Source organism: Artibeus jamaicensis, unplaced genomic scaffold, assembly GCF_021234435.1.
Source record: "Artibeus jamaicensis isolate MK-2021 breed Jamaican fruit bat unplaced genomic scaffold, CSHL_Jam_final contig_1832, whole genome shotgun sequence".
Taxonomy (NCBI): domain Eukaryota; kingdom Metazoa; phylum Chordata; class Mammalia; order Chiroptera; family Phyllostomidae; genus Artibeus; species Artibeus jamaicensis.
Window position 1 is genome coordinate 5,106,510 of NW_026521362.1, and position 24,601 is coordinate 5,131,110.

A 24,601-nucleotide genomic window follows, 5' to 3' on the forward strand; every position below is an offset into this window, starting at 1 on the left:
CGCTGATGGGGAGGGCTGGGTCCTGTGCCATTGGAATCAAGGCCCTAAAGAGCTAAGGAGGTGACTGTCCCCTTATCTCTTGCTGCTTCTAGGATTCTCTCCTTCATTTGAATCTTGGCTAATGTAATGATGATGTGCCTTGGTGTGTTCCTTCTTGGGTCCAACTTCTTTGGGACTCTCTGAGCTTCCTGGATTTCCTGGAAGTCTATTTCCTTTGCCAGATTGGGGAAATTTTCCTTTATTATTTGTTCAAATAAGTTTTCCACTGGTGGCTGTGCCTTTCCCCCTTCTGGTACCCCTATAATTCGGATGTTGGAATGTTTAAAGATGTCCTGGAGGTTCCTAAGCTTCTCCTCATTTTTCTGAATTCTTGTTTCTTCATCCTTTTCTATTTGGTCATTTTTTTCACCTACAAAGGAGTTCCCATCAGACTGTCAGCAGATTTCTCAAAAGAGACTTTACAGGCAAGAAGGGGCTGGAAAGAAGTATTCCAAGTCATGAAATCCAAAGACCTACACCCAAGATTGATCTATCCAGCAAAGCTCTCATTTAGAATGGAAGGGCAGATAAAGTGCTTCTCAGATAAGATCAAATTCAAGGAGTTCATCATCACCAAGCCCTTATTATATGAAATGTTAAAGGGACTTACCTAAGAAAATGAAGATAAAAAAGATGAACAGTGAAAGGACAGCTAAATCAGGAGCAGAACCATAGAAATGAAGATCACATGGAGGGTTAGCAACAGGGGAGTGGAAGAAGGAGAAGGGGGGAGAAGGAACAGAGAATAAGTAGCATAGATGGTAGGTAGAAAATAGACAGGGGGAGGGCAAGAATACTGGGGGAAATATAGAATCTAAAGAACTTGAGACACGTGGTCATAAACTAAAGGGGGGAATGGTGGGGGAGGGGGTGTGCAGGATGGAGGGGAATGAAGGAGGGAAATAGAACAACTGTAATGGCATAATCAATAAAATATATTTAAAAAAGAGCTAAGGAGGGATAGTGAATGTGTAAGGGACACAACAGCCTGAAGACAGGTTTGGTGACATTAAACTGCAGAGAATTCCTTCTTCTTTGGAGATAACTAGGGGCAGGCATGGCTCTTACCTAGAGAACAAACATTCTGTGTGTGCATAAGGTGCAAAGCTTTGTTCTCAGTGAAAGTCAATAAGACCTTATCTCCACCTGTAATGCAGTAAGTAGATGCTTCTCTCTGGCTTCCATTATCTCTGCAGCCATCTCTGGGGACACATTTCTATTGTGGATGACACACCTGCACTCTCTGCACTGTCAGCACACATTCTCGAATGAGAAACTTTAAATAAAAATTGTTTTCAAGGAATTAAAGGTGATATTTCATCAGCTTTTGAGGCTATGGAAATGATGCAGGAGCGGCCAAGCCCTTTCCATACTCTTGTTCTCTTCTAAACCAACCCTATGTAATTCCTCCTTTCATATGCCAGAAGGAAAAATCTTTTCTTATTTTTTAAGGTGAAGTAATTGCCTGGAATTATATCTAGGAGACACATATTTACTCTTATCATATCTCCACTATGACTCTCAGGAAAAAGGAGCCTGGTGTAAAAGCAGTGCTGTTCGGGCCCCTTTGTAAGCCACCCTGGAGGAGTGTGAGACAGGAGCACTTCTCAGTCAGCTACTTTTCTTGAAGGTCATCAAAGTTCACATTCACAAGAAACTGGTAGCTGCCTCGTCTTTAGGCAGCCTTGAATCTACAAGCAGCACATTCAGGATTTCCTGAGCAAATACTGTCATTTCCTTTTTAACATCCCAGCTGAGATGAGAATCAGTGCAGCTGGAGCTGCAGTCCTTGAAAGAAGACCTTGTGCCTTGGCTACTGCTTACAAGGTGCCATCCAGGTGTGGCCACCCAGGCACTCACCTGGGTCACATGGATTGGTCAGAAGCTCTCACTGAGTTTCAACCAGGCAGCGCTGGTTCCCTGGGTGGCTGCTCAGTGTCCTATGATGTTATTCTGTGGCCCGTGCAGAGTAAAGCTTGAGTGCTTGAGGCCACCTCCTCCCAGAAAGTGGTCACTTTTCCTTTCCCAGTAAGAGAGTGAGCTCCAGGAACACACCATTCTTACCAAGAGGATAAAGTTCTTACTACATGCAAAAACACTGTTAGCCTTGAGTCTCACAGGAGAGTTCTGATTTATTGCTAATTGCGTTCATTGGTGTAACCCTTCTTACATACTCGTTCAATATGATGCACTGATTACCAAAGCAGTTTTGCCAGAGAGCATATACATAAAGTAATCTTTGTGTTCTGTTCACCCCCAATGTTATGAAATTGCAGTTCTTACAGTAACCGGATGTGAAAGGGATATGCCCTGGTCACCACTATCACCACTGCCGTCACTGCAAACCCGCTGTAGCCTGCATTTCCACTTCTGTTTCCCAGGGGCCCAAGTGGCCATGGCTGATCCAGATTTCCCTTCCCTCTCCATGTGGGCCGTTTCATCACCTCTGTCCCGCTCTCTTTTCAAAGCATAGTTGCTATACAATGTACATTGGCTAGAGTAGTTTTAGGTGTAGTGAGTTAGGGTCTGTGAAAGTCTAATCACTATATTGTAATCACCTTACAATGTGATCACCCCCACTAATTCTAGCAAACATCTGTCACTATGCAAATGTCACCTCCCGCTTTGTGCTATGAGGTCCATTAAAATTCTTCTGCTGTTATTGTATCTCCTTTAATAAGTCTCCTTTAAAGACCCATTAATGGAGATACAGCTGGAAAGAAATAGCTTTCTGAAATCAGGCTGTTACAGCCATTGCTAACCCAGTCACCATAACGACAGAGGTAAGTTTGGCTACATTTTCTAAATGAATGCTACTTCCCTTGAAATAAATTATATAAAACAGTTATAATGGAACCCATCAATTTAGATTCCACTAATGAGATAATGCAGATAAAGCCTATAGTCTGTTTTAAACTAATTTTCTACATAATTATAATTTGATTAGGAAAAATAACCTGTATGTGAGTAGTATAAACACAGTTTGAGGAGTTACTCTTATGAGAAAAAAGAAAACTCTCCAGGGTGCCTGAGAATCTCCTACCAATAACTGAAAGGCTGAGTAAAATCTTGTCATGAAAGCAGAAGCTCAAAGAATCTGCAAACTAAAACCTTGATAATCTGGAGATACCATGTGGAGTCAGAATCACAATATGTCTTCTAATTTTTTTAATCCTCACTCGAGGATATGTTTATCAATTTTAGGGAAAGAGAAGCAGAGGTGGAGGGGAGCGGGGGAGAGAGAGAGAAACATTGATGGGTTGTTTTCTGTATGCATCCCAACTGGGAACTGGACCACAACCTTTTGGTGCAGAGGATGATGCCCCAACCAGCTGTGCCGTCCAGCCAGAGCTGAAAACAGGTCCTTTGAAAAGTAGTCTGCAAGTCACTTTCCATGATCTCAGATTTCCAGTTCTTTCCCTAAATCCGATCATTTCAAATTAGTGAAATATTGGTCTATGAGCAGTGGTAACAAAATATTGCAGAGTGTCACGTTGTTTTACGGAAGGCAGGTAAAATGTTTGACATTTTTACGTTTTTGTATCAGATTTTGTAGAGGAATTTTTTTAAAGGATTCTAGCTGCCCTGCTGCCCCAATAGTGCACACCAGGACAGTGGCACACGGAAGTTCTTACTTCCTGAGCCTCAGATACCTCATCTCTGAAATGGGGACAGTCGTAACCCTCCTCACAGGGTTGATGGGAAAATTAGTGATTCACGTAAAGCAGGCAATGTGTAAGCATTCATTCTCTTCCCCCTCCCTTTACAAACTTTTCTGAACATACTCCTTTGCTGCCCTTGACTGTTTGAAGCCTAACAACAAAGCTTAGTTCAGTTAATGACTGAGGCTGGACTTTAGATCTTCTGTCTAATGAAAGTGGGCTGCAGAGCTTGCCTTATTATTTCAACCCACATTTTTGAAAACCTCCTACTTACAAGAAATGGTACAAAATACCTTAGGCCAAAGTTAAATTGTCGTCTCTTAGGTATAATTTCAAAAGTGCCTGTTCTGTCTAAATGCTGGGAATGTGGGCATCATAGGGCTCCGGATTAAGGCATTGAAGACCACGACTCTTAAAAAAAAATCTCATAGGGTTGGGATTGCTAACAATGAGCATCACACCCAATAAGCATAAACCTTGGCCAATTAACCAACCATCACAGAACAATTTAAAACCATGGAACAAACAATACATAGATTTTTATGGCAATGAGATTATCTGTCTTTCAACAAGCTTGCGATGCCCCTGGGTGCCAGACACTGCTGCAGCCTGTGTACTTGGAGGCACAGCCTGGACCCTGCTGGCCTGGGTACCCTAGCAAAGAGCTCTGGACAAAGTTTGGTGAAGGGGAGTGAAGGACAAGAAAAGCATCAGCAAGAAAGCAAGGGACTGGCCTGTTAAAATAAATGTTGCCTACGAGATGTTTTTGCCTAGGGCAGCCTCGTGAGTGGAGTCTTTACCTGCCTACCCTGGGAAAAATTTGTTCCTTCTGCGGTGTGGAAAAAGTGCATTGTCAAGTCATCACCAGCTCAGTGGAGAGAGACAAGCTCAAATCCTTTGGGAGTGATAGGTTTCTGTGGACATTCCGCCGTCACCTAGTCCACTTAGTGCAATCATCAGAATACCAAATTGACACCAAGTTTGACATTCACTTGTCTACATCTGGAAGTGAAACTGACATCTGGAGTGTCTACTACTGCACAGGCCAATATGGTAGCCACTAGTTGCACATGTAGGTATTTAAATTTAAATCAATTAACATGAAGTAAAGTTCTAAACATCTAAAGATTAAATGAGCAATTCAGTTATTCAGTCTCACTAGTCACATTACAGTGCTCTATAACCACGTGTGGCTAGTGGCTACCACAGTGAACAGCACCCACAGGGACCTCATCCATCTCTGCAGAAAGTTCTCCTGGACAACACTGGTTTAAACGAAGCATCATTATTACGCTGTACACCGTTGTCCTGTGGTGTCTACGGATTCTCCAAAACAACCCTGAAGGGTTTCATTCCCGTTTTGTGGATGAGTAAAGAGTCTCAGAAAAGTTAAGTGGTCCTCTGCTCATGTAGCGGCCATTGCGGAACCTGACAGTTGACCAGCGTCCAGTGAATGTGAAGCTAAGCTAGGAAGTGGGAGTCCCAGACTGGTTGACCATGCAGCCCAAAAGTCCAACGAAAACAAGGTTCTGTTCTAGTTGTTATGCATTTCAAAATCAAACATTTGTAATCGCTACTCCCCTCTGCTCAAATTTATGACATGTCTAAATTCTAAAGTTACTCATAAAAAGGGAAAGTGTATTTTAATTTAAAAGGACAGGATAAATAAGTGGATACCTGGGTTGAGTGACGGGATTGAAGAGTGGCTACAAATGGGTACAAGGTTTCTTATAAGGTGATAGAAATATTCTAATATTAGACTGTGCTGTGAATTGTGTTTTGCAAATTTATTCAAATCATTGAATTGTTCGTTGAAAATGTGTGAATTTTATGGTACATAAATTATATCTTAATAAAGCCATTTAAGGGGGAAAAAAGATACGAATCCTAAAACTCTAGGACAACCAAAAATGTAATGTTGAGAAGCTGCCAAAAAATTTAATTAGTGAGTCAAAGATTAATTGCTGGCTTTTCCTAACTTCCCTCATGACGGTAAGAGAAATGATGTTCTGTCTCAAGTCAAACACTAGGGAACTGTACAAGGTTCGCATTATTATTCTCATTTCACACAGGAGGAAATTTTGAGACTTAAGGTTAGAGTAAGTTGCCCAAAATGCACAGCCAGTGAGAACGGGCAGAGTCGAGCCCCAAGCTGGCCCAGCCCGCAGCGTGCCCCTGCCCTCTCGCTGGGAGAAGACACCCTTCCAGCGTTCGACCTGAGATCACTTTCTGTCCTCCAAGGCAGCAGTAAACTGATTTTCCCATGTTTCTGTCAACTTTTTAAAAACTTTGTACTGAAGACAATCCAGGAAGGGAATAGACTGGAATCTGTTTTCAGTGCTAAATAAAAGGGGAAAGAGAGCCTGGGCCGGACGTGAATGGAGAGATGTGTTCCTTTTGATGTTCACTGGGGTACATTAGTTGATGGCCTTACAAATTATGTCTGGGTGTGTGTATAGAACACATGTTATATCATGTATTTACATAGAGTCTTTCAGCAGTTGTTTCCATTTCCCTCCTGCTTTGGTCAGTTCATTGGAGACTCTGAGATGTGACTTCCCAGGGTGGCTGCTTGGTAGCTTGTGAGGAACTAGCCTCCGGCTGCCTCTCACCCATGCACAGACAGCCCAGGACTGGCTCACTCAGTAAGTCAGGGAGCTCACGCTTTGCCCTTTTTGTGAAATGGAATTCTGAAAAGTGAAAAGCGGATGGGGCCGCATTCTCCAGCTTTGGCCAGGGCTAGTAACCTTCACATCTGCAGGTCTATCCTCTTAGCATCTAGCATTATTTCCTGTTAACCATTTCCCTGTTCCTGATCATAGCGGTTAAGCAAACCTCCATCTGGGCAATCCCCCTCCGACCCCCCAGTTTGTGAAGCCTGTGTAGCCCCTCCCCTCCCCGCCCTTCCTCTGTTCCCCCCCAGGCAGTCTCCACCGCCTCTCCGGGGCTCTGACGGTCTCCCCCTGCCTTTGTAATAATAACTGAGGGCCTTTTCTTTTTCTTCCTTTCTCCTGGGATATGTCAATGATCTCTTTAAACCGGCTGAAACAAAACAAAATAAAAATAAATAAAAACAAGGAACTAATTCTGTGCCGCCAGCAGAACGCATCCCGGTCCAAACGTGGGCTTTGATCTTGCCCCTCTGCTTTTCCCTCAGACCTTGAGTGACAGCAGCAGTGATTTCCAAACCCGAAGAAATGCAGGTGTCACCGAAGAAAGAAGAAAACACAGAGTAGATGTTGTGATGATCTAACACTGTAATTATGAACATGGGTATCATGGTGCTTTATTTTTCCCTCTGCCAATACTCCTAGGAACAGGGAGGTCACCAGAAGCTTTTGCTTTTACATATTTGGCAATAGTAGAGCTTATTAAGTAATTTTGAAATTCTTACGATTTTGATCACATTTCAAGATAAAATTTATTTGCAAGAGTCCTTGAATCACTTCTTGTGTGCTCAGAGATTGAATGCCAGGATTTGAAATGCCATTAAGGTAGTTTCAGGAAATTAGCCATCTCCTAGTGTCAACAGTAGGTTGTGTATTTTAGCCGTTTGACTCACTGCTTCGGTGGGCAGCCTGCCTCCCGGAGAGCTGTAGCCATTTACCTCCCCCAGCACATGTTTTCCAAGCAAGGCAAGTGCCTCCTTCCTGACCTCCTGCATCATAATCCCTTTATGGTCCAGACGTCTTCACGCAGCCAGTGGGCTACCGCACTTACCACCCCTCACCGAAGCACTGGTTTCATATATATATATATGTATATATACACATGAATGTGTGCACACATATATGTATATATAAACATGAGTTATATATAGATATAAATTTGGACAAAAGACGTTCTGAGAGAACTCTATTTTAAAGGATTTCAAGGTAGTGCATTTGAAAGCAATGAATGTACCTATAAAACTATCCCCGTGTATTTATTCATTTTATAGGTCCAGGCTTTTCCCCAGTAGATTTGCACAGAACAATTTGGTTAACAAATGCATTTTTCTCTGTACAGGGCACTTTCAAAAGCACTGCATAAAGTGTGTGGATTTAGACATATCGCAGTTATTAAACATAGAGCGTATCATTTTGCAGTATGTTAGTGTGTCAAATCAACAGGTGCACAATATTATATATCGATTATATCCAAATAAAAGTGGGAGGAAACAGTGTTTTCTTTGCAGCAAATACAATAAGAAAAAAGTGGATACATTTCAAGATGGGCTGTTGTACATAATCATTATAAGGGAGTTGAAAAATGATTCGACTCTGATTTCTTTAAATCGGTATAGAAATATCAGCACTGGGAAGGAGTGAGAGTGGCTAGTGTGCCACTGCAGGCCAGGCCCTGGAGTAAATATTGCGTATCCAGTGCAGCCCCGCAGAGGGTCTGAAGCGGCCGGCTCTAAGATTGGACGGCCCAAGTTTGAATCCCAGCTTCCACACACAGTACGGTTTCCAAGGCATAAGGTATGCAAAGCAGCAAGCCCCATGCTGATGTAATAGTGGGAGACAAATAAATATTAGCTGTTTACTGTATTTTATTCCATTTAATCCTTTGATGTAGTCAGTGTCCCCATTGTACAGACTGGAGGCTGAGTCCAGAGTGATCTAAGAAACTTGCATAAAGTTTCAAAATTAGGTTGCAGAGGCAGAACTCAGAACCAGGGTTCTATGGTCAGTCTCATAAAACCTCTGACCCAGAGTTACCACACTAGGCTGCCAGGATGATCTGTGCTGGGACCTTTTTCTTTCTTTTTTTAATGGTGAGAAAACACCATTTATATCCCCAGCTGGAATAACACCCTCTACTGAGAGGCAAAGCTGTCCTTATAGGCAGCAAATTTAGAAATGATGTAGAAACAAACAAACCTTAATATTTCTAAGTTTAGAAAAACTTTCAAAGGGCCCATGTCAGCAGTCAACCATTCTTAGAATTCTTTTTTCACTTTGAATAGTAAATTTTAGCTATATGGGTCTATGCTTTTCAAAATCTGTGCATCATTTATGAAATATGCCAAGTACACCAATCCTATTAATACCTCTGCTGTGTAAATGTCATCATCTGTGCAAATATCAACTTGTAATGCCCACATAAGGAAGTTGAAGGATGTTCCTTTAGCAACCGGAAGGCCAATGTCCAGGATGTAAGGCAGGAAGTAACTTTCTGACTGGCTGCTGCAGTTTACCATCTCTTTCCACATCCTGAGTGGCCAGTGATGCTGGGCACCCTCAGTCCCTCAACCGCACCGCTCAGGCTGGGTCTCAGTATCATCCAATAGCCTTTCTAGATGTGGGCTTCAACTGGGGACATCCTGTTTTCATCCTCAAGGTGCATGGCTTAGTGGCCATAGTGACCAAGTATGGCCACTGTAGGACCAGGATTGAAGTTTTAATAGTGAGAGAGTTCAGTGGTGTTCACATTGGAATTAGAAAATCATCTTACTAATGCAGGATTCTGCTTGGCTCTGTTGAAATCCTAGGCAAATAAGTCACCTGCAACCCAAGATACAGATAGGATTCAGCTCTTGTCATGGGCTGACCCTCTTCCTTCTTTAGACATATGTGTACAAGAGGACAGAATTAAACTTCAATTTCACAAATGAATGTGAGCTTAATATAAAGAGAACAGAAAACAAGAGGAATTTGGGCTGAATATCACATAATTTTCATCGCAGTTTACTTCCTAGCACTTAATCCAGTCAAAATATTTTCTTCACAGCATTGCTACCTTTGGAGTTATTCAGATGCTTAACTGTATTCTGCCGTCTAAATTTATATCCGCAAGAAGGCACAGAGTGTATGCATCACAATCTATGCAAATGAAAAGAACGCGCTTCTCGTTATGAGTGGGACAGTTTTAGGAAGCTTCTCTCCGCATCAGCTAAACCACTCTGGGTTTCCCTTTCCAGGGTTCAGCAGATTCCTACACGAGCAGGCCGTCGGACTCCGATGTCTCTTTGGAAGAAGACAGGGAGGCGATTCGGCAGGAGAGAGAGCAGCAAGCAGCTATCCAGCTTGAGAGAGCAAAGGTGACTTTCTTACCCCCCTTTGGTTCCCAAGTGGAATGTCAATCAGCTCTCTTCCCCTGCCTCAGATTTCTCTGACTCACTATAATCATCCTGAGCAAGCACCAGATTGCAAGGCTTTCTGATCCATTCACCCCTGAGAGAGGTTTATTGACATTCCCAGGGGCCATTACCTAACACACTGACACCTCACCCTTTCGTGTTTAGTTTGGGGGTGAATTTTTTGGTCATCTTCCAACCTAGCAGTTGCCGCCAATATCAAGCTGGCCACACCCAGTGTTGGCAGGAGCCTCCTAAGGTTCGAGCTCGCTCCACCTCTTCCGGGACATTAGCCTTCCCTGCAGGCCACACTGGCACTGTTGTTCCCTGGGTGTCCCTGTTGTTCTCTCTGCTCTTCCCCCTTGGTTTCAGTCTCCCACCTCAAGTTCACAGTGAAGCTCAGAACTCTGGACAAGTACTAGCATTGCAGCAAAGAGGAGCAATGAGGGTATTGCCAAAATAGACCTCCAGACACTCCGCAGGAGAGGACCCCCCAGTAGTCCCTGCACCTGCAGGAGGCAACAAATTGCATTTTCGACTGTCAGAGTGAGAAGCGTCACTAGAGCTCTCCCATTCTGTGTCTTTTAAACTATTTTTTTTATTTTTTAGCACAGACTCCTTTTGCCCAATGAAATCTTATGCACGACAGCAAGTTTTTTAAAGAGGAGGATGACGCAGGCAATGAGGTATCTTCTTTCGCTCCAACACCTGCCGTGCCTGTGTTAGGCTGGCAGAAGGGTGTTTTGGGCAGAAGAGTCATCAGTGGGACTCGAACTTGGGTCCCGCCTCAAATGTTGCTCCCTGGCCGTGTTCACAGCATGAACAAAGGAGCCCGTGACGAATCGGCGTGGGACTGCACGAGCCTTGTGTGCTCATTCGCGGCTGATTTTTGTTCTAGTTTTCTTTCAGAGTCTGTTTTGGGGCCGTTGTGGTCACATAAAAGTCAGCGCAGTATACCATTAGTGTAGGCTGGTGGTTTGCTTAACCTCGTCCAGGCGGCACCCGCCCAAGAGCATTTGGTCCAAAAAGACTTTCAGAACCGACTTCTGCCAGGTAGGGAGTAGGTGGTGTGTGAGCCGCTCTGCCCTTCCTGTCTCCCCGTGGCTGGCTGTTTTTCCCCCTGGCAAGATAAGGCATTCTACTGAATGGGATCCCGCGGGTTTTCAGGTCCAGCTCGCCAACCGTACCACCACAATAACCTTTGTATTTCAGACGTAGCACACGTTTCCTGTATCGGGACGGTGGGAGTGTCTGTCATCATTTAAAATAACAAACAAGCTTCATGGCTAGAGGGCAAAGCAGGCAGCCCCTCCCACCTTTCCATCCATTCTCAGTCCTTCAAGGCACATTTTCGTGTGGGGTGTTGGAAAGCACCACACTCATTTTCAGGGTCCAGTCTGCAGATGTCTTGGTGCTGCCTGAGGATGTGAAACCCATTTGAGGTCCCCCTTTGAAGAGTGACTTCCCCTACTGCCTGGTACTGCCAGTTATCTTACCGTAACACCACATGCCAATATGAAAAACCCTCCTCTGTCTTCCTCCCTCCATCCTTACCCCACGATTCTGTGCCCAGTCCAAACCTGTGGCCTTTGCTGTGAAGACGAACGTGAGCTACTGCGGTGCCCTGGACGAGGATGTGCCTGTCCCAAGCACGGCCATCTCCTTCGACGCCAAGGACTTTCTACACATTAAAGAGGTAAATGTAGCCACTCGGTGGCCCCTAACCCGTTCTGACGCCAAAGCTGGGGATCAGCTCTGAGCCAAATACCACGGAGAGGCCCTGAGGGGCTGCCGATGCATCACCTCCTTTGATTTACTGGGACTTCCAAATCCATTCTTTCTCACCAAGATTTAGAGGCCTGAGATCATTGCTTGTATTACCACACATTTAAAACATTTGATCACAGTCATCATAGGATGGACTTAGTACAGACCCGTGGTCTTCTGATCACCTTTTAATCGCCTTGCATGACCACAGAGCCATAGTTCTAGGGGTCTACCTTAGGGAAACATGATTTTGGTGGCATGGCACCTACCCACGAGGGACCATCTGCAAGGGATGTTGTCATTATAAACATCTGGGCTATAATCCTGTGGACCTTGACCTTGATATCAACACTCGCCAGTGTAATAATTAAAGTGTTGGAACTAAGAAGAGGGCAGAGGTCTTTGGGAAAAGGAAAGCTTAAGGGATTGAGCAATACTACGAGGACTTGAAGCCTTCCAACCCAAGAGAGTGAAATAACGACACCCAAAACTTTTATTCACACGACCTAGGGATATTGAAGTCCTACTTCGTGTCAGGCATCGTGCTGGGCAGTGGGAGGTCAGAGATGAAGGCTCAGTTTACCCCCTGCCAGGGAGCTCTGAGTGTGGTGGAAGAGACTGAGAATCACACAGTTTCTGCACAGTTGACAAGTTCTATCACAGTGCAGTTGAATGGGTACTGTGGGAATCCAGGTGAAGAGCAGGAGACCACCAGGCTGAGGAGTAGGAGGATCAGGGAGCCAAAAAGCTCTACAGAAATGGTGAAGCCTGAGGGAGTTCACTCTGGGGTGGGAGGTGGCAGCAGGCAGAAGGGGCAGCTGGGAGCAATGCAGCGTGGCTGGGGGGCAGTGAGTAGGGAGTGGTACATGGGATGGGCCGGGGCAGAGAGGCTGGACCCTGATGAAAACAAGAACCTCTTAGGCCATGGCAAGAAGGCTGGACTTGATCACCATGCAGTGCGCTGGAGAGGAATTTTAAATAAAGGACGAATGGGGCCAGCCTCTCCCGACCAACTCTGATGGCCAGGAGAGTATTGCAGAGGATGGGAGGCACCGTGGGGCTGGAGAGTGGCTGTAGCAGCCAGGATGGAGAGAGGTAGCAGCTTGGAGAGAGAGGTAAGGGGCAAATGGACAGAAATGAAGGGTGGAGGCCCGTTACTCTGACTGACTTGAAAGGGTGGAGGATGGGGTCAGCTATCAAAATAAAGAAGGCCGAGAAGGGAGAAGACTTGTGATGGGGGTGAGCATGGTTATAAATTTGCATTTAGATACACTATGTCAGGGGTGCTGTGAAACTCCCATGAAAATACTTAATAGACCTTTATCCATCTAATTTGGAGGCTAGAGAGAGGAATGCAATTTTCTCTGCCTAAAATGCTAAGAGTTGAAAAGGAGACTGGGCTCTAATCAGGAGAAGATAAAGAGCTGAAGCATTGTTTTAAAATTTGGCTTTGCTTTTTTTGTTTGTTTTGTTTTCTTAACATGGGAATGATTCAAGCATGTTTTCCACGCTGAGATACTGAACCCAGTGAAATATTTTGGAAGGAAAAGGTATAGCTGATAGAAGGAGAGGAGGGAGTAGAGGGGAGAAGACGGCATCTGGAAAATGGGCACAAGAATTAGGCTCAGTCAGGAGGAAAGTCTTGCCTCCCTTGAACTTCTCTGTTGTGCACAGAATTTCCTGATGGGGCTGGGGGCAGATGCAGGAGGACAGGCCTGCTTGATAGTCTCCATTGGCTCTGCTAGAAAGAAGGCATTGGAAATTACATCTGAGGAAAAGGAGAGTGGAAAGGTAGAGCAATGAAGTGAAAGCTGAGGAGCCTGAAGAATGTGATCGACATAAACATATCACCTAGTGTCACTGAGACACCTGCCTGGTAAATGTGTAACAGTTGTGAAAATCATTGCCTTTGAAACTCTGCACTCTGCAGTGGCGTTAGTGACACCAGGACATACGCATAGCTTTAACATTTTAATTATTTGATTCCAAGTAAGTCAAACATCTGGATGTCTGCAGATGTCTCACTGTCTTTACATGGCACCCATGGGACCTACATTCGTACGGTCACTCACCTGAGACACAGCTCTTGAGTATTCGGTGTGTGCCAGGCTTGGGCAGGTATTGGACAGCTGTGAACAAAGCAGACAGGGTCCCTTCCCTCACAGACTTCAGTTCTAATGGGGAGACAGGTAGGAACAAGTGAACATTCCAAATTGTGAATGCTTTGGGGGGGGGCATGAATTAAATACTGACATTTTTAAAATCTAAGGATGAGGGGGCTGCACGCTTGCACATGAAGGGTGATCAGAGAAGGCCTTTGTGAGAATAGGACCTTTAAGCAGAGACCTGGAGGATGAGGAAGAAGCATCCTTACAAAGAACAAGAGGAACCTCCTCAGGTGAAGACTCTGCACATGAAAAGGACCCAAGGCGGGAAAAGAGCGTGGCACAGCCAGTTACCTGGAAGAAAGACATCGGGCTGGAATGCAGTGAGCCAGGGGCCCAGGCGCAAAAGACAGAATCGTAGAAGTAAGGACACACATCACATAGAACCTTAGGTAATGGCGAGACTTCAGGTGTTTATCTAAATGTAATGAGAAGCCATTGGAAACTTTAAAAGCAGAGAAGTGAGATGAAATTTTTTAAAGTTTTCTGACCATAGAGACAATGGATTGGAGTGGGATACCTTGTGGAATCCTTCTAGGTGAGGGATACCTGGATTGAGCCAGCATGGTGACGAAGTAGACAGATTTGAGATATATTGCAGACATTGAGTGAAGAGCACAGGTGATGGACTCAGGCTCGTAACTAAAATTGAGCAACTGGGATGTTCATTACTTAGGTGGGGAGAGGATGGATGGGGAGAGAGGTTGGGGAGTGGACACTTCAAAGAAGATATCAAGGAGGAAGCTAGCTATAAGAATCTGAAGCTCAGAGGAAAGGGTTGGGCCAAAGATATAAATTTGGGTCACTTGTTTATTATACCTGGCATTTAAAGCTGTGTAGTCAAGGAAGTCACTTACTGCTAAAGAGAGAGTAGAGGGAGGAGAGATGGCAGCTCTGGATCAAACCCAAAGGAATTCCATCCTGCAGAGGTGGGGTGCACAAAATGATCCAACAAATAAGGAAGCTGAAGAGGAGAAGTTGAGACAGAGGAGGAAAACCAGGACAGAGCAGTATGTGGACAGTGTGAGAAGAGTGTATCCACAAGGAGGAAGCAGTTGGCTGTGGCGAATGTGACATACCCCCTGAGGTGAGGCGTGAAGGATGGACAGGGGATTGGCGGCATGGTGGTCAGCAGCATGGAGGTCACTAGGACCACTGTTTGGAATTGTGGAGATGGAAGCCCAGGGGAATGGGATGAGGAGAAAAAGGACTATATTAAGTGGAGACCATGCTTTCAAGGAAGTTGACACTGACCAGGCAGTACACTGAGGAGGGTATGAAATCAAAAGTGGTTTCCATTTCAGACAGGAGCTATTGGAGCACCAATATATGCTGTTATTAACAGAGAGAGAGAGGTGGAAAAGGAGAGAGAGGAAAAGGAGTAAAGTTTTTGAGTAGGCAAGAAGGGTGGGATCCATGCCCCAAGTGGAGGGACAGCCCTTTAATAGGAAGAGGGACACTTCTTTATTGAACGTGCAGGAAAAATGCGTGCAGACACACTGCCTTGGTAATGGGAAGCTGACAAAGCATCGGCTCAATGGTGTCTGCTCCCTCCATAGTGTGTGAGGTGAAGGTATCCAGATTTGCCTAGAGGGCAAAAGCCCTGGACCCGAAACCTGTGCCCTGGCATCTGAGTGGTTAAGTTCATTTTGTCTCGTCATTCCCCCCAAAATGACCAACCGTCTTCATCAGTTGCTAGTACTCTTTGTTCCCAAGGAAAAGCAGAACTTCAGAGATGTGGTCAAATACTCCATGCACACTCACACACACCGGTGCCCCCACCTTGCTGTACTTTATCGCTTTTCTCCATTCCATCCATATTTTCCAGTCTGTCCTGTTGGTTGCTTTTTGATCCATATGCTCCTTGATCAATGCCTTTGCCTTCATTCTGGCAGTTTGATGTGTGGTATTGAGTTGCTAGTCCTACGTGGATTAGAGCCACTTGTTTCAGATCTTGAAATATCAGATGGGAAAACATCTTAGAAAGGGAAAGCACTAATCATTTTAGGGAAATCAAAGTGAGAATGATTGGAACAACAGTAGGGTGGCCTTGCCAGCAAGCTGGCCCGTGCTCTTGGAACAGCAACTCAAATGAACACATTTCTGTAATTAGGTCGTAGCCTTTCCTCTCATCCGTTGCCTAGGCGGCCATCTATTATGCACTGTTTTCAGTACTGTCTCAGTAATGAAAAAGTTCAAAAGCAGAGAAAAGCTACTGCTCTCCTTATCGCCTATACTAAATTATAAGCAAATTATACTCTTGATTATGTATAGCGACTTTCTCCCAAGTAGCTCAGAGAACTTTTATTTATGTGAGTCAGATTCTCAGTGTGCTCTATCTATAGTTTTGTAGAACTAAGTGAAAACATATTGGGACGTTGCAGTAACCATTTCAGGAAGCACTTTAAGGTCACTTGGGTACCATTTAATAAATTAGTGTTCCAATGGACTAACTTAATTTCAGGAAATAACTTAAGCCCCAGGAAACTATGACTCAGGGTCTGTTTTGACCCCACCATGGTCAAATTTGAATACCAGGCCTGTGCACCAAAGATTCTAAAAGGTCCCCCTTGCCTCTTGTTAATCCCAAAACAAATAGACCTATTATTTCAGGTCTATTATCCTGAAATAAAAGATAGGAAGATGGGAAAACCAAGATTGTTCAAGATTTTAAATTGATTCAACTCCCATTTCTCCAGTGTTGCCTCATTCTACATGCCATGCATGACTTGTGTAGAAGCTGTGTGCATAATAAAAGCCAGATCCCTAAATCACATCTTTCTGCTTTTGAGCATTAAGGCAGAACGTCATGATGTGATGAGGCAATTAAACTACCCATTTTTCCTTCACAATGGTCAATGTTTTATGCATATAAATTCTACTTTTTTTTTCTGAACTAAGCAAATTGTACTACATGAATTTGTTACATTTTGGAAAAAGTAGATATATTTGGATCAAGCTAGAGAGTTATATTGTCCACCACCCATCAAAACAATAAAGGAAGTTCTGGGAATCGTCTCTGAGGGTGTAAATAATGGGACTGATAAATCTACTCTCTGGAAATCACTAGCTGACACCTTCCTTTGAGGCAGGTAGCTGGATTAAATGTGTCTTTTCCCCTGGGATTCCATAAATCCATAATTGTAAATGCAGTTTCCCTGACCCATCAAATGGGCCACGTTGACAGAATCTCACCCTGTGTTGACTGAGCCCTTTGCAGGGGTCCTTCAAGTTTATGTGGCATGGAACTTTATTCGAATAGAAATTCCGGTGTTCCTGTTGGGCTTTTGGCCATCTGGAGATTATTTCCAAACAATTCCACATACAAATATATAATATGCATAGTCTTTGTAAGATGAGGCTTCTTTTTCTTCAGGTAGTGAGGTTGACCTTAATTTGCAAACCTATATTTGGCGGTATGAGGGAGGAAAAATAATTTTTCTTCTATTCTTCCAAATTCTTCTGACTAGTCTTATAACCTAATTAACATGAGCTTAACTGGAGAGAATACCCAAATTTATTATGTATGTACCTACAGCAGTTCCCCAAGAATATGAGACCCAAGAACACATCGGGCAGTTAAAATTTGTATGTCATTCTGGAGCTAAGAAGAGTGTGTGTGTGCACACATGCATGTGCTAATGGTCTGACACTTCAGAGGGCAGGAGGGCAGTTCACAAGGAGATGAAAAAGCCCATGTTGGGTAAATCAAGTGTTGGCTGGGCCATCTTTAGCAATGGGGTGCAGAGAAGACTTGGAGCAAATGGGCCTCACTAGGTTTGCCCTAACACACTTAGTTCATATTAAGATATCATTATCTAATATAAATAAATTAACCAACTATGGTTACCTATGATGATATCTCCCTTCCTGAAACAGGTCCTCTAAATTGTTTCAGGCATTTAGGGGAAAGGTCAGTGGTTTTTCCTGACTTTCATTTCTTGAAAATAATCACCTTAAAATAATTAATATTTGGGGTGGCATATTTTGGGATGCTCAACTCTGCTTCCCCTCAGAAGATTATAAATTCTTCCCCACTGAGAGCAGATTACAGACACTATCATGGATTTTTACCTAAAAGCTTTTGACAAATAACTGCCTATTGAATGCATTTCATTTCAGATGTGCCTATCTTCAAGAATTTCAATTACACTGATGTGTATTTATTCTTATTAAATATATTCTTTAAGAATGGCTAAGGTGTTTTAATAAGGACCAAAGGAATTCAAAGGTTAGGACCTGACTTTAGATCAGAGATTGGCAAATGGTGGCCCCCTGCCATTTTCTGAAGGAAAACATTTATTGAAAGACAGCCACGCTTCCTAGTTTATGTGTTGTCTGTGGATGCTCCTGTATTATGACAGCAGGTTTAAGTAGTTCAGACAGAGAGCATATGGATGGCAGAGCCTGAATATTTACTATCGGGGCCTTTAGGTAAAAAGTTGGTAGACCTCCACTTTAGTGTTTATATAAAGCCTGTCCAGAAGGTATCCAGCCATGTAATATGAAAAACAGAGACCTTTATTGAAGAAGATACAGGATACAAGAAACATTGTACAGAGGACAGCGACACCTCAGTCCCCTTCAAAGTAGGCATCTTGGGACCTCACACAGTTCTCCCAGTTACCATCAGGTACCCTGTCGTATTTTCCTGAAACTCATCGATGGTCTGAAATCTCTTCCTTTTCAAAGGTGACTGTAGTTTTGGGAGAAGCCAGAAGTTGTAGGGTGTCAAATCTTGGCTGGGGTGGGAGATACAGCTGAGTCACCTGGGTGATTTGATGTTTTGCAAAAACACTGCATGAGATGTGATGCAGAGCAGGTGTGGTGTTGTGATGAAGCTGCCTGTCACCAGCAGCCCACAGCTGCAGCCTCCTGAGTCATCTGAATAGTTTCCATGGAGGAATGTTCGAGCTTGATGCAAATTTTTTTTAATATTTTATTTATTTTCAGAGAGAGAGGAAGGGAAGGAGAAAGAGAAGGAGAGAAACATCAATGTATGGTTGCCTCTCATGTGTCCCCTACTGGGAACTGGCCTGCAACCCAGGCATGTGCCCTGACTGGGAATCAAACCGCGATCGCATGGTTCGCAGGCCTGCGCTCAATCCACTGAGCTACGCCAGCCGGGGCTTGATGCAAAATTTGATGTAAATTTGTTGCTTTACTTCCTCAGTTATTTTGAATGTGACAGCCACACAGTACACATACTCGCTCAATGGCATCTACCGCCCCCACTGACTAGTACAGTGAAGTCATCATTGTTCACACATGCGCATTCCAGTCCACTCTCCTTGGCTGCCAGGTTACATTGATGTCAGCAAACCGTTCTCATTATATTAACAATGGCTGGACTTTTTTTGGAGAGGCCTCATATGTATAATATAGTACAATATAGAGTATGAATGATGTTTTGTTCATTCTGGTGCCCTGAAATTAATTAATGGAATGTGAAGATAAGCGAATTACTATTGGTAGCAGTTTTATTTCTGCATTCCAGAAATATAACAATGATTGGTGGATAGGACGGCTGGTGAAAGAGGGCTGTGAGATTGGCTTCATCCCAAGTCCACTTAGACTGGAGAACATACGGATTCAGCAAGAACAAAAACGAGGACGTTTTCACGGAGGGTAAGGTTCCTTTCTTTCTCTAAACTTTGTGGGTGGGTGCAGGTAGGAACATTAAGATATATTCAAGCTTGCTCATTAGGTTCAAACTGTATGCTTTCAAAGTAAAAGATACTTTTCTTTGTATGGGGTGTTTCTGAAATTGACACAGAAGAGTTTCAGACATGCATTCTCCCTGAAGCCCGGCCTCACTGGAACCCACCCGAATTTCTGCAGCCTCAGCAAACGCTCCTTGGAACCTACTCTTTCCTTCATTAGAGTCACAGAGGGCGCCTTTCTCAGTGTGGGATGTGGGAGCCTGGCTGGAGGCGGCATCACGGCTGTTCCTGGTTAGCGTTCAGAGACTCTTTCTCAGGTCGTCAGGGAATGCAGGGACACGTGCAGGTCCAGGTACTAGCAGCACCTTCCCCAGCCAGGGCTCTTTGGGGCACCTGCCAACTCTTGGTAATAAAGTGTCGACTCTGTCTAGCTTCGGATGAATCGGCACCTAGTGGACTAATGAAGTAGCCACACAGGTCACAGCACGCAGGTCCCAGGAGTACACAAAGCTTGAGAAAAATCAGAATCATACTGAACCTGCATGTGTGAGCCTACCTTGAAGCATCGATTTGAGGAGTTAGCATTTATTTCTAAGGCCTAAGATAGAAGCAGTTCCTTCTCTTGACCCTCAACCTCTTTTTTCTGTTGGGTCCTTTTTTATTTCGAAAATGCCTGTGTTTACGTGAGGGGCCCTGTTGCCTTTGTCACATGGGAACCTCTGAAACAGTGATAGGAGATCACAGAAGTATAGTCAGCCCCACTTTTAATTATCAGTCTCATGTAGCATATAACATGCCTATAATGTTCATTATTAATTCCTCTTGTTCCCTCTACTCTCAACTGTCTCTCCTGGTGCTCTTTAAACACGTCGGTGATACAGGTTTCTGCCTCGGGACCTTTGTACTAGCTGTCTGCCCTCATTGGAGCCCTTTCCCTCACTTTCCCACCAGATTACTCCATCATCTGCTTCAGGTCTTGTTAAATGTCCACGTTCAGTGGCCCCTTTCCTGCCACTGTATTTAAAATTGTGCCTACTTCCCATCTCTACCCTGTTTTCTCTGTTGCATCTATTACTGTCAGAAATACTATATATTTGCCTATTCATCTGTTCAACACCAATATCGCCCACTAGAGTCTGTTGCTGTATGTGATGGGATTTTACATTTTTCCCCCCACTGTTACACGCCTAACTTTGGGAACAGTGGATACTCAATAAAATATTTACTAAATGAAATAATAAATGCAGTATAATCATTATTTCTAAAGTTGTTCATTTATTATTATTGCTTTTCCATGATATCATTATATACTTATATAATTTTGGACTAAAAGTTTACCATGCAGAAGGTGTGAGAGTAAAGCCGAGAGCTACAGACACGATCTTATTTTCTTTATGCCGACCCTGGGAGGTGTACCCTCTCCTTCTGCAGATGAGGAAGCCGAGGCTGAAAGGTGTGATAAGATGTGCCGAGGACCCACGGCTAGTGAGTGGCACAGCCAAGATGAGAAATCAGACGCTTCTGACTCTGGGGACCATACTCACAAGCACTGAAAGGGAAGGTCACTGGGGAAGTGGAGAGGCAGGCTCTATGGGCCCCTGTGGGCTCCAGGGGGGCTTCCAGAGCCCCATGAGGAGGCCCGTGCTGACGAACTTCCATTCTGGGCCACACACAGTATTGCTTCTCAGAAGAAATGCTTCTTCCTGGTCTTCCTGCTTGTTTTGAGCTGTGCTTGACATCTGAGTGGTGCCCTGGTGGGCCACGTCTGTTAAAAGCCAGCTGTTCACAAGAACATGCCTGCCAGTGATTCCGCTGCCTCATTTCTGTCTTGAATACCTAGGAGAGAAATTTTTGCAAAGTATTTCCAGATCCCAGTTAGTTCCCCATTTTCTCTGAGAAATGAGGTCAAAGAAAACGTTTGGACAGATTCTTGAAGTTCTTCTCTGTAGCAGGATGTGGTGTGTTTTGAATTATCCAGGAGGATTGAGGCCAAAGAAAGCTTTGTACTCTCAGGTTCCATTTTTAAGGGATCTGGGGAAGGACTCTTATGTTCCTGTTCTATATCCTAGGAAATCCAGTGGAAATTCTTCTTCAAGCCTTGGAGAAATGGTATCAGGGACATTTCGAGCAACACCCACATCAACAGGTAAGGGTTTCAGTTAAACTCTTTGTAATGGAATGTTTTCCTTGCTTAATATTTGAACATATGTGCAAGTATTTTTACTAATTTGTAAACAACTTAAAGGGCTTGATTTAAAGAATCTTCTACTTAATATTTTATGGCTCATTTGCCTTTCATAATAATTTGATTTGATTTAAAGGGTAGGTGTGGTACTAAAAATTTAGATATTTGTGTAATATTGAAAAATCTTATTTACTCATCATTGTGTAAACCCATTTGAGGCAAGTTTATTATTCCGTTCATAAACTCAACAGTCCTGATGATGGTGAGGGCCAATTAAAACTAAAAAAAAGGCTGTTGACGCTCAAAAAAATACTCTGTTTTTTTGCCAATCTCCACAGGCAACTGCAGGATGTTCTGGTACAGCCTGGGCTGTGGAGATTGGGAGGGTTGAAGCAGAGAATGAGCCTAGATGAGGGTTGGGCCCCCAATTTTCTTTGGCTCCTAGACAGCTAAGCTCTGAAGTTAATGGTAATGAAGAGACAGTGGTGGCCCAATCAAGAGTCATGCATTTGGAAATCGTGGAGGTACTCAAGCAGGATTTTTCTTCCGTCACATTCTCTGACACGTATAGGCTAATTTCATTCTGGCCCAGAACTGGTGCTGTGGTAGGTCATTGCCTATTACCAGTTCAGAATGACAAGTCCAAGGTCTCTCCTGGCCTGCCGTAGCTGCAGGAAACTGCATCAGTTCCGGAATAGTTCTGAGTGTATGGGTCCTTGATGCATGTGAGTCCTTGATTTCAGGACTCTGAACTAACTAGGTCTCTGGGTTGCCCCCACATGGACTGGGCCTGCTTGGATGGCCACAAATGCACTTTAATCAGATATTGAGTATGTTTTGCCTCATCCCCATTTACTGGACATTTAGGGCATTGCAGCTTTTCACTATTACAAACAAAAACAAACAAATAAACAAATAAGAATAACTGGTTATAAACTTAATTGTAATCAAGAGCAGCATAGTAGGAAAGATGTATCACTATCCTGAAAAGTGAGCTAAAAGACTTAAGAATGCATAAAGGACTGCAAAACCCCAAAATAACAAGTGATGGAGGTGCTGATTATTTTTACCCAAATTGTTATTCTAAGTTTCTCTTCACCACATTTGCTTTGTCCATGATGTTCTCAGCCACACTGTGTGCTGTGTTTGGCAGGAAACCACGCGTGGCCCATGCTGGCCCAGAACCCCCGGTGTTGTTTTGATACCTACCCTCCCCATGCAACAGGAAATCGGGATGTAAGGTCCCTTCCACGTGGAGGAAGTTGTCTGTTATTTCATGTCTTCAAAGGGGGCCTGTCCTGAGTGAGATGACAGAACTGTGTTCTGCAGAGTGGGTGGTAGTGAGACAATGAGAATCACAGGGACAAGGCATACATTCTTCCCTCCTTTAAAATCATGTGCTATCGTTTACAGAGGTGACGTATTTTGATATGGCTCTCATTGTTGTCTTTTAGCAAAACAGAAGCAAAAAGTGGTAAGTTTGTACTTCCTTTTTAAATCTACCGTTAAGGTTTCTATCCATATGTGCCTGCCATGCTCCATTTCAGTGACTTGATTGGCTGTAAAATAAGAGATGAGTGAGCCTCATCAGCGGGGGCCTGTGGTAATCATTTTTTGTTGGACCTGAAAATGATGAGTGTTGTGGCTGTTGAGGAGGTAAACTTCACCTTGTCACGAGTGTCAAATCGTCTCTTTCAGACGGAGCACATTCCTCCTTATGATGTTGTGCCATCCATGCGTCCGGTGGTGTTAGTGGGGCCGTCACTGAAGGGTTATGAGGTACAAATATCAGCCTGTTATGCTTCAGTTCTTGATCAGGAATCTAGGGGACAGCCATCTGGAGCTGAATCTGCGGGCTTGCTTGCAAATAGGTACAAAGGAAGCCGCCTCTCCGCATTTGAAGGTGGCTGGTGCAGTACGGGGCTTCTCATCTACTACATATTACATTGTTTGGAAATCAATTCTATCCCTCAAAACATTTATAATTAGAGGTTCTGTTAAAAGGTTTGCTTTGCATTACATTCAAAGAAATGGACTTTATCTGTCCCAACCATTCCCGTTACTGTTAGAAGAGACAGGACATGAACAGCACATGGGAACATATAGACAATCTGCCAGCAACACTAAACCCTCAAAGCACCAACACATCTCATCCTTCTGGTGCTCAAGTTGATGGCATAGTCCACAAAACATATTTCTCTGCTTATTTATTTCAAAGGACATAAGAAAAAAACTCACTAAAAGTATTGGTGAACTTCTTCACAGAGTAATTAAACAGCACTATGTTAGAAGGAAAGAGTAAGGACTTAGACGTACTACATTGCAGATGTTGTGGTTTTGACTTTGTTCTAGCATAGATAATAAGTGGGACATTAAAGCTGAGGTTGGGCAACCTCCTCCAGAGCACCATTCCTGTAGAGCTAGGACAATGGCTAGCACCTAGTGGGTACTCGGTACACATTTGTTCAAGGCATTAATCAGTTTCTTTGAGGCAAATCTGAGAGTCCCATCTCCTTCCTGCCTCTTTTTCTCCTCCTCCCCCACCCCGTCCCTCTCCTTTCCTTGTCCCCTCTCCCTCTCATGGGGACCTTTGCAGAAGAGCAGGAAGAGTGACCTACAACAATCCAGCCCTGGGCACAGAGAATTTCCACCAACACGCAGACTAGCAGGAGCACAGAGCCCAGGGCTGGTCTGCAGGGAGGGGTCTCGCTGCTCCTCACTGGAGGCCAGCGCCACTCAGGCTGTGGCAAGGGCAGGCTGCACCTGTGTACAAAGCCAGCCTGTGGCGGGCTGCCGAAGGTAGTTTGGAACCTGATAAGGGAAGAGGGTTTGCTTTGGGTCAAGTGAATATTGCTGGTTTATCCCTTAACATCCTGGGGGCAAATCAAGGGGGAAAATTTAGTAACTGCAGGTGAAGAATGAAAAACACCTTCCACGGAACCTGCCCCTTGGAGAGGACTGGCTGTGCGTAGGCCTTTGCCCAGTCACAGTGCCCTTCCCTCCCACTTTTGACTTCTTTCTCTCTCTCTGCGTGTGTTTGCCTCATTCTCTTTTTCTCA

General features: G+C 44.1%; 1 protein-coding gene across 3 annotated transcripts in view; it reads left to right on the forward strand.

Annotated features, from left to right (window-relative positions):
- CACNB4 (calcium voltage-gated channel auxiliary subunit beta 4) overlaps positions 1-24,601 on the forward strand; it is a 240,067-nt gene that overhangs the window by 176,357 nt on the left and 39,109 nt on the right. For 2 of the 3 annotated variants that reach the window (XM_037131328.2, XM_037131329.2), the window contains exons 3-8: positions 9,607-9,726; positions 11,336-11,458; positions 19,192-19,322; positions 21,427-21,503; positions 22,997-23,016; positions 23,241-23,321. In XM_037131328.2, the coding sequence (XP_036987223.1) occupies positions 9,607-9,726; positions 11,336-11,458; positions 19,192-19,322; positions 21,427-21,503; positions 22,997-23,016; positions 23,241-23,321 (552 nt within the window). Of the gene's footprint in view, positions 1-9,606; positions 9,727-11,335; positions 11,459-19,191; positions 19,323-21,426; positions 21,504-22,996; positions 23,017-23,240; positions 23,322-24,601 lie in introns of those variants that run through there. The other variant, XM_053671843.1, reaches the window with a different exon arrangement.